The sequence below is a fragment of the Triticum dicoccoides genome, chromosome 2B (genome assembly GCF_002162155.2).
Source record: "Triticum dicoccoides isolate Atlit2015 ecotype Zavitan chromosome 2B, WEW_v2.0, whole genome shotgun sequence".
In the NCBI taxonomy this organism is placed as follows: domain Eukaryota; kingdom Viridiplantae; phylum Streptophyta; class Magnoliopsida; order Poales; family Poaceae; genus Triticum; species Triticum dicoccoides.
Window position 1 is genome coordinate 98,231,516 of NC_041383.1, and position 9,923 is coordinate 98,241,438.

At 48.5% G+C, this 9,923-nt stretch overlaps 2 protein-coding genes across 2 annotated transcripts; both read right to left on the reverse strand.

The window, feature by feature from the left end:
* Positions 1-1,147: 1,147 nt before the first annotated feature.
* Positions 1,148-3,544, reverse strand: LOC119367249 (subtilisin-like protease 4). The gene has a single exon (XM_037632818.1). It carries the CDS (start codon positions 3,508-3,510, stop codon positions 1,270-1,272), a length of 2,241 nt encoding a protein of 746 aa, XP_037488715.1. The 5' UTR covers positions 3,511-3,544; the 3' UTR covers positions 1,148-1,269.
* Positions 3,545-6,482: 2,938 nt separating this feature from the next.
* On the reverse strand, positions 6,483-8,998 carry LOC119367250 (subtilisin-like protease 4). The gene has a single exon (XM_037632820.1). It carries the CDS (start codon positions 8,958-8,960, stop codon positions 6,723-6,725), a length of 2,238 nt encoding a protein of 745 aa, XP_037488717.1. The 5' UTR covers positions 8,961-8,998; the 3' UTR covers positions 6,483-6,722.
* Between the last annotated feature and the right edge of the window lie 925 nt (positions 8,999-9,923).

Consider the following 9,923-nt stretch of genomic DNA (forward strand, 5'->3'; position numbering starts at 1 on the left):
GTCGATCGTACCTGACTCGAGGTTTCGGGCCGCGGCCCGGATCTCAGCGCACTCGGGGATGGACGGCGCTGGGCCTCCAGCAGGGCGGTCCGTGTCGAGACAGGCACTATGGCGGGAGGCAGTCACCGGAGTCGACGAGGCCCGAGTTCGGCGTGCGTACGGCATCGTCCGGGGCGGGTGGGAGGCGACGGGGATGGCCACATCCGCAGCAACCCCCAGGGGCAGAGTGGTCGGAGAAGCAGTCGTCGAGGGCTCCAGGCAGGCGTCGAACCCTGGCAGGGCTGGGGAGAGCGGGTCCGGTGCCGGCGGGCGATCCTCCGGCGATGCCGAAACAGCGGCCTCTAGGGAGGTGGCAGCGGACAGCGCCGGTGCGCCCTCAGGGGAGCCGAGCAAAAGGGGCAAGAGTAAATGACAATATACAAGTCATGAAATTAGGTGAGGTTGAACGGGTCATTTTCTTTTGCGCTCAAAACCTGAGTTCTATCAAAAGATTGTGATTGGTCCAACAGGAAACTGGAGGTGCTCAATGAGTAGTAGCTGGTCAACTGCAACCAAAAGGTATCCATCTGCCCCAAGCTCGTAGAACTGCTCTCTTTAGGGTCGCGGTGGAGATGGGCAGTGATGGATGACGATTGTTGGGTGACTGCCAAAGCAAAAATAGTGTCGGGAAGAAAAAATAATTTAGGAGAATAGCTCTTTCCCCCCACAAATTTGATCATGGAGAGGCAAGTTTGAAGGAAGGGCCGGAAGGGGCTTAACCCCTCAAATTTAGGGAGTTAAAGAGATTTGATGGGAGAGCTAGAGATGCTTTTATGCTTCAAAATATGTGACTCAGATCACCGACACGATCATGTTGGTGCCGTGACTCCTACAAATCTGGAGTTTGAAAATTCCAGAATCTACAGGGTGATGGTTGTGCCACAGTCCCCCTTCACATCTCTTTTCTTGAACAATTACAAGGAGCTCTGCATTCAAGGGGAAGTTGAGAGTTTAACTACAGATTGCCCATGCTCTGACACAACTGAGTCTATATTTCACTTGTTTGTACTGTTCCTTATCCGATAAGAGGTTATAAGGATTAAACAACAACAAAATGTCACAAGTTTCTGCAGTTCTTAATAGAAGTCCTATTAGAAAAACAAACCGAGACAACATAATCACACAAATCTTATTCCATTGCCACTGTTTTATCTGACACCAAAAAAAACTAAGCATGAAATTTGCGGGGACACACGAAGACATCCATGAATCTCGGGGCATGGACATCGATCATGGTGATGGAGTGGGAGCAGGACCTCCTGCTCCACGGATGGCGACAATGGGACTACGCACAACATGCTTCTTCGACACCCAGCTCAAGCTTCCCTCCACAAAGGTTTCTGATGCACCCACGCCTTGGCAGATCACTGTCACGCTGAACGTCTTCTTTTCTCCAGCCTTGGAGAACACCAGTGTCTCTGGGGAGACATGCACTGTCATAGAGCTTGGCGAGTTTACCTTAGCAGCGTACGTAGAATCTGCCGGCCCAACGTTCGTCACCGTCCGGGTCATGGTGAACAGCGTTGATGCCAGCGGCACAGTTAGAGTAGGGTAGTTGAGCTGAACATCCTTGACCTTGGGTAGCTTCGCGCAGGTCAAGCTTGAGTTGCATACGATGGTCACCAAGCCTTCCTCGCCAAGGAGCCAGCAGATGTAGCCTGCATAGTCTGTTACACTGAGGTCGTACACCAAACCGGGGTCAGCAGCCCTCGCCGGGTTCACATGGCCGGCGCCTCTATCGTACGCACTGGCTTTATCATGCCTCTCGTTCAAGATCGAGCCGCCGATGTTGTTCATGGTGTCCGACGTTGTCAGGATGGCCGACTTGATGGCAGCCGGTGACCAGTCGGGATGCAAGCTTTTGATAAGCGCCGCGACACCACTGACATGTGGCGTTGCCATGGACGTCCCCGATATGATATTGAAAGGGGGACTTGGCCACGCCGCAAGGATGTTGAGCCCGGGCGCAAGAATGTCTGGCTTGAGCACACCAGGAGCGACGGAGCTTGGACCCCGGGAAGAGAACGACGCCACGACCGGGTTCGGACGAACACCCAACACTGTGTTGTTATATGTGAAAGTGGCAACGGCGTCGTTCGATGATGACTTCATGTAAGCTGCGAGGGCGATGCCGTCGGCGGAGGTCACCTGCACCACTCTCGCCTCGTCAAAATCCTGAAGAATAATGGTGTAGCCGGTGGCTTTGTCATTGAAAAGAACCACGCCAGCCGCACCATGACCCATTAGCCTCGAAATGTCAGAATAGCGAGCCATGGGTGTTGTGGACTGACAAACAATTATTTTCCCGGCAACTGAACCGTAATACGCATTCTGGCAGAAATGATGTTCCTCGGAGTAGAAGAGAGGGTATGGCTTTGAGGTTGGCTTTATTGCCGGGGTAAATGCTTCTCCGTCCATGCGCTTGCCGTTGCCGAGATGCACGCCAGCGTCGAATCTCCGGTCCACTGAGCCAGCGGCAACCGTGAGCAACCACGGTGCAGTGTTGGAGACCGACCGTGGAGTGGGACCTTTGTTGCCAGCCGCGCACACCACAGTGATGCCCTTGGATATAGCACTGAACGCGCCGATGGCTATGGGGTCCTTATTGAAGCTGACACCGGTGAGGCTACTGAGAGATAGCGAGAGCACGTCCACCCCATCCTTGATGGCCGCATCGAGGCCGGCCACTACGGCGGATTCTTCGCATCCCTCGGCGGTGCACACCTTGTACATGGCGATGTGGGCACCTGGAGCAATTCCGGAAGCAGTGCCCGTGCCCACGCCATGGTCTGACGCATCGGTGACGAAGTTGCCGGCGGCAGTGGACGAGGTATGTGTTCCGTGCCCCACATAATCGTACGAATCGTTATCTCCAGTAAATGAGTTGGCACCGATGAGCTTGTTGTTGCACCTGACTGCCTTGCACGGGCTCTTCCACCTTGTCGGGGGTGATTGGACACCATGATCATCGAACGAAGGATGTGTTGCATAGATCCCGGTGTCGAGCAGCCCGATGATCACCCCCTTCCCGTAGCCTACGTCGCTCCAAAATCCGGTGCCATTCCTGAGCCCGAGGAACTCCGGTGTGTGCGTGGTCATGAGATGCAGCGTCCGATCTGGGAACGCACGCACGAACCCCAGCTTCTTGGCGGTCGCGTCGAGCTCAGCCTCTGTGAGCCTCGCCGCAAAACCGCAGAACACCTCGATGTAGGAGTGGAGGAGACGGGGCTCCCTAGATTCGCCGATGTGTGAGCTCGGCAAGAAAGTCTCATACCACCGACGATGCCCCTCTTCGTTGGTACCCGAGGGAGGTGGCTTGACGAGCACAATGTAAGTGTGGTAGGCAGATGTCTGTGTAACACCCTCATGTACCCTTGCAGCAGATGGACTGACATAGCACAGTGATGGTGTAGGAGAGAAGGTGGCGAGCAAGAGAAGTGGTAGTAGTATGAGATTTGTCAAGGACGCCATTGCTGAAGCTAGGCACACCTACACAACTGAGGAAGACGATGGCGATGGAGTGTCTGTCCGGCCAGCACCCGGTGTTCCTCATTTATACATCACGAATGATCAATGTGCTGCAACTTTCATGATGCAGATGTTAATCCCTTGAATATCTTGCAGTAGTAAAGCATACAGTAGCTTTAATATGTGCGTGCTGATACACAAATATACGAAATCAATGCACTACTATCGTTTTTCTATCCCCTGCATGAATCATATATATTACAATATGAGCAGAAATTTAAGAAAAACAATGACTCAAATTTAATAATAGATTACCACATGTTTATGATCAGTACTAGTAGTGTATCTACAGAGTTTATGTTGTGGGATATGTGGGGGTAAATGCATGATTTTTTTCGATTTTCGGCATGATCTTGAAGATTATTTCGTGTGGACGCATTTGGACTATTGATTTAAATTGGAAGATAATTCAGGATTCAAAACTAACAGCTGGTGGTTTGTCATGATGTGTTATATATTGTCTGATAAATGATAATATCGAAGTGAAGGTGATGTGTTATATATCATCTCATAAATGACAATATCAAAGTGACGAGAGATCAGACGATATGTTATATATCGCCTCATAAATGACAATATCGCTACAGATTTAATCTGCTTAACTAGCACTCCCTCGGTTCCTAAATACTCCCTCCGTCCCAAAATTCTTGTTTTAGACTTGATACATCCGTATCTAGACAAATCTAAGACAAGAATTTTGGGACGGAGGGAGTATTTGTCTTTTTAGAGATTTTAAATGGACTACCACGTACGGATGTATAGAATATAGATTCACTCATTTTGCTCCGTATGTAGTCACTTGTTGAAATTTCTAGAAAGACAAATATTTAGGAACGGAGGGAGTATGATCAAGTGGCATTGTACACTAGGTATTAAGGACCCTTCACTCAATCCATCATAATAACGATCCATAATCTGTTTATGTTTTGCGATTCCAATTGTTTACCCTCTAATTCTAATAGACTGTGTTACTACTGTGAATTATTTAAGATTCAATCAGCTCCTCTTCTTTCGAGGAGCATAGCTGATCCTGAACTCTTTATTTATTCATGTCGAAAATGCAGAAACATAAACTTTGTCCTAGCCAATGGCCTTGGGCATGAGGCCGGGAAGATGAGCTTACCAATTACCATAACGTGGTTCCTGACATAAACAGACACTACCGGACATTCACCATCTCCGTCTGATCGAAGTAAGCCGTCACCGAAAGATGCTTGTGGAGATTCATAGTACACATTCAGAGTTGGAGCCGTCACCATACGATACGGCACCGGCTGGTTGGGCACGGAACTCTTGATGGGGTTAGCCCACTATATATAAGCTCTTTTTCTTTACAGATCACTTGACAATGGCAAACAATGTGTCTCGGTTAGTTGCTAAACAACAAATCTGGATATGCTCCACAATAACATCAGCCAGTTTTTCAGCCCCGAAATTTTCAAAGTTAGATTGATACTGCAAGAACGAGATACAAAAGAGCAGCAGGAGTATATAGCAAATTAACGTCCCAAGCAGCCAGTTTTGTTTGCATTGTTCCTTATTCGACAAAAGGTCACAAGAATTGAACAACTCTAGAAAGGTTACAAGTTTCTGCAGTTCTTAGTAAAACTTACATTAAAAAAAACATACTGAGACGACACATATCTTGTTGCATTACCACTACTTTATCTGACAAAAACATCCATCAGTAATGGAGCAGGGCAGGACCTCCTGCTCCACGGATGGCGACAATGAGTGTGCACAACATGCTTCTTCGACACCCAGCTCAAGCTAAGATTTCTGGTGCACCCACGCCTTGGCAGTTCACAGACACCCTGAACGTCTTCTTTTCTCCAGCCTTGGCGAGGCGGACCGGTGGCGGCGTCAACGGGAGGCAGGGGAACCCTAATCGCCTATGTGCGCGAGTTGTACAAGAGGCGCTTAAGATTGTCCTCTGTGCTAATACCCATGTGGGAGACGGGAGACCAGACATGCGCATGCTGATACGCAATTATCTGGCCTGGAACGATAAGGAAATATCGATCCACTGAGATCGCTTTTCTATGAAAGACTCAAATTTAACATGATATAGATCAATGCCCGTGATATATAGTATAGGTATCATGTCATAAATGTCAATGTAGTAATAGTGATAGAAATGAGATCAGGTGAGGTCGAACTGATCACCAAATTGAAACGGCTATTTTCAGCGCCTCTTCTTGGTGAGAATGTGCTAAAGACTAATGATCTATTAGTGTATTATTACTGATGATTGAGTGGCATTTTATTGGCCTTATTAGTGGATTAGTTGTAAAGTGGATGGATGTTCAGTTTCTACTACTTGCTGCCTTCTTAATACATATATTTATGCAGTCCTGTTGTGTGTGGTTCAGCAATGTAGAGGTATCATCTACGTTGAAGGCAATTTAGTCAATTCAAACCAGTTACCGTGAAATCTTTGATGAGTGGTATCTAACCACTATGCAGGACTAGTCCTGAACCCTATTTGTGTCAAACATACAAGAATAGAAACTCGTCCCGGCCAATAGATTTAGTCCATTCTATCCGCTCAAACATTCAAGCGGTCCGAATACTAGTTTTGCTGACATGGATCCAAATCAGCATGTCATTTTGGGATGTGACAAGCCACTTGAGAAAATTTTGCCGCATCAGCCCATCTTTCTCCCTGTCAAATGTTTGGGTTGAAGCACAAGTTCAGAAAATCGGTAGAAACTTGATTTTAGCCAAAGCTGAAAGTCGGAAAGGTGTCAAATAGGAAGTTTTTGGTTCAGTTTGAAAATTCAAGAGCCTACAGTGTGATGGTTGTGCCTCAGCAGTCAATCCCCTCCCCCCACCTCCCCTCTCACATCTGTTTTCTCGAACAATTACAAAGAGCTCTGCATTCAAAAGGAAGTTGAGAGTTTAACTAGAGATTGTCCATGCTCTGACACACACAACTGAATCTATATTTCACTTGTTTGTACTGTTCCTTATCCGACAAGCGGTAATAAGGATTAAACAACAACAGAATGTCACAAGTTTCTGCAGTTCTTAGTAAGACTTTTATTAGGAAAACAAACTGAGACGACACAATCACACAAATCTTATTCCATTGCCATGTTTGATCTGACACACAAAAAAACACTAAGCCTGAAATCTCAGGGCATGGACATCGTTCATGGTGATGGAGCGGGAGCAGGACCTCCTGCTCCAGGGATAGCCACAATGGGACTGCGCACAACATGCTTCTTTGACACCCAGCTCAAGCTTCCCTCCACAAAGATTTCCGATGCACCCACGCCTTGGCAGATCACTGTCACGCTGAACGTCTTCTTTTCTCCAGCCATGGAGAACACCAGTGTCTCTGGGGAGACGCGCACTTTCATAGAGCTTGGTGAGTCTACCTTGGCGGCGTAAGTAGAATGTGCCGGCCCGACGTTCGTCATTGTCCGGGTCACGGTGAAAGGCGTTGATGCTAGCGGCACAGTTAGAGTAGGGTAGTTGAGCTGAACGTCCTTGACCTTGGGCAGCTTCGCGCAGGTCAAGCTCGAGTTGCGTACAATGGTCCGCAAGCCTTCGTCGCCGAAGAGCCAGCAGATGTAGCCTGCATAGTCAGTCGCGCCGAGGTCGTACACCAGACCAGGGTCGGCGGCTCTCGCGGGATTCACATGGCCGGCGCCTCTATCGTAGGCACTGGCTTTACCATGCCTCTCATTCAAGATCGAGCCGCCGATGTTGTTTGTGGTGTCTGACGTTGTCAGGATGGCCGACTTGATGGCAGCCGGTGACCAGTTGGGATGCAAGCTTTTGATGAGCGCTGCCACGCCGCTGATGTGTGGTGTTGCCATGGACGTACCTGATACAATTTTGAAAGAAGGCCCTCGCCACGCCGCAAGGATGTTGAGCCCTGGCGCAAGAATGTCTGGCTTGAGCACGCCGCGGGCGATAGAGCTTGGACCCCTGGAAGAGAATGACGCCACGACCGGGCTCGAACGGACACCCAACACTGTGTTGTTGCATGTGAAAGTGGCCACGGCGTTCGCTGCTGACTTTACATAAGCCGCAATGGTGATGCCGTCGGCGGAGGTCACCTGCACCACTCTCGCCTTGTAGTTGTGAAGAACAATGGTGTAACCGGTGGCTTCGTTATTGAAAAGCACCACGCCAGCCGCACCGGCAACCATGAGCCTCTCAATGTCAAAATACTGAGTCATTGGTGTCGTGGCCTGGCAAACAATTACTTTCCCAGCAACGGAACCGTGATCCTCATTCTGGCAGAAACGATGTTCCTCGGAGTAGAGGAGAGGGTATGGCTTTGAGGTTGGCTTTGTCACCTGGGCAAGTGCTTCTCCGTCAATGTGCTTGCCGTTGCCGAGATGCACACCAGCATCGAACCTCCGGTCCACCGAGCCGGCGGCGACCGTGAGCAACCACGGCGCATCATTTGTGATCGATTGTGGAATGGGACCTCTGTTGCCAGCGGCACACACCACAATGATGCCCTTCGATATTGCGCTGAATGCACCGATGGCGATGGGGTCATTTCTGAAGCTGACACTGGTTCTGCTACCGAGAGACAGCGAGAGGACGTCCACCCCATCCTTGATGGCCGCATCCATGCCAGCCACTACGGCGGATTCTTCGCAGCCCTCGGCGGTGCACACCTTGTACATCGCGATGTGGGCACCTGGAGCAATTCCAGAAGCAGTGCCCATGCCCACTCCATGGTCCGACGCACCAGTGACGAAGTTCCCGGCAGCAGTGGATGAGGTGTGTGTTCCATGCCCGTCATAATCGTATGAGCCATCATCTCCAACAAGTGATTTGGCACCGATGAGCTTGTTGTTGCACCTGACCGCCTTGCATGAGCCCTTCCACTTCATCGGGGGTGGTGGGACACCATGATCGTCGAACGAAGAGTGTGATGCATAGATCCCGGTGTCGAGTAGCCCGACAATCACTCCCTTCCCGTAGCCTGCATTGCTCCAAAACCCGGTGCCATTCTTCAGCCCGAGGAACTCCGGTGTGTGTGTGGTCATGAGTTGCAGCATTCGGTCTGGGAACGCGCGCACAAACCTGGGATTCTTGGCGACCGCATCAAGCTCAGCCTCTGTGAGCTTCGCCGTGAAGCCACTAAACACCTCGGTGTAGGAGTGGAGGAGACGTGGCTCCCCAGATTCACCGATGTGTGAGCTCGGCAAGAAAGTTTGGTACCACCGACGATGCCCCTCTTCATCGGCACCTGGGGGAGGTGGCTCAACGAGCACAATGTAAGTGCGGTAAGCAGATGTTTGTGTAGCACTCTGGTGTACCCTTGCAGCATATGGACTAACATAGCACAGTGAAGGTGTAGGAGAGAAGTTGGCGAGCAAGAGAAGTGGTAGTAGTATGAGATTTGTCAGGAATAATGCCATTGCTGAAGCTAGGCACACCTACACGACCGAGGAAGAAGATGGCGATGGAGGGTCTGTCCAGCCAGTTCCCGGTGGTCTTCATTTATATAGCATGAATGATTAATGTGATGCAACTTTAATGCTGCAAAAATCAATCCCATGGATATCTAGCGCATGCAAGAGCTTACAACTGCTTTACTTTGTGTGATAAATGCAGTACTATTAAAGCATACAATATCTTTAATACGCGTGTGCTGAGACGCAAATATACTATATGGGAACAATGAAGAAAAATCAATGCAGCATGATCCTTTTTCTATCTCGTGCATGAATCATATACTACAATATGAGCGGAAATGAAAGGAAATCAATGAATCAAATTTAATACGAGTATCATATATCTATATATATATAGAGAGAGAGAGAGAGACTAGTACCCACGTTTATTATGATCAGTATAGTGTATCTTCAGAGTTATGATGTGGGATATGTGGGGGAAATACACGATCTTTTTCGATTTTCTGAATGATCTTAAGAATTATTTCGCGTGGACACGTGTGCACTATTGGTTTAGATTGGAAGGTAATGAAGGATCCAAAATCAACAATTGTTTGTTTGACATGATGTCTCATATATTATTGTCTCATATAAATGAAAATATCGAAGTGATGAGATCTGGTGATATGTTATAGTTCTACTATATCATCTCATAAATGACAATATCACCACAGATTTATTCTGCTTAACTAGTGTGATCAATCGATATTGTACTCTCAGTATCAAGGGCCCTTCTCTCAAATCCATCATAATAAAGATCCAATAATCTGTTTATGTTTTGGGCTGTTTACCCTATAATAAACTGTGTTCCTACTGTAAATCCATCTTTGAGATTCGTGGTATCTAACTACAGTACTATGCAGGACCATAGCTGGCCCTGAACTCTTTATTCATGTCGAAAATGCAAGAACAGAAATTTGCCCTGGC

What these genes read in the sequence shown, in the direction of transcription:
- LOC119367250 (XM_037632820.1), bottom strand. Translation starts at nt 8,960, where the DNA reads ATGGCATTATTCCTGACAAATCTCATACTACTACCACTTCTCTTGCTC.
- LOC119367249 (XM_037632818.1), bottom strand. Translation starts at nt 3,510, where the DNA reads ATGGCGTCCTTGACAAATCTCATACTACTACCACTTCTCTTGCTCGCC.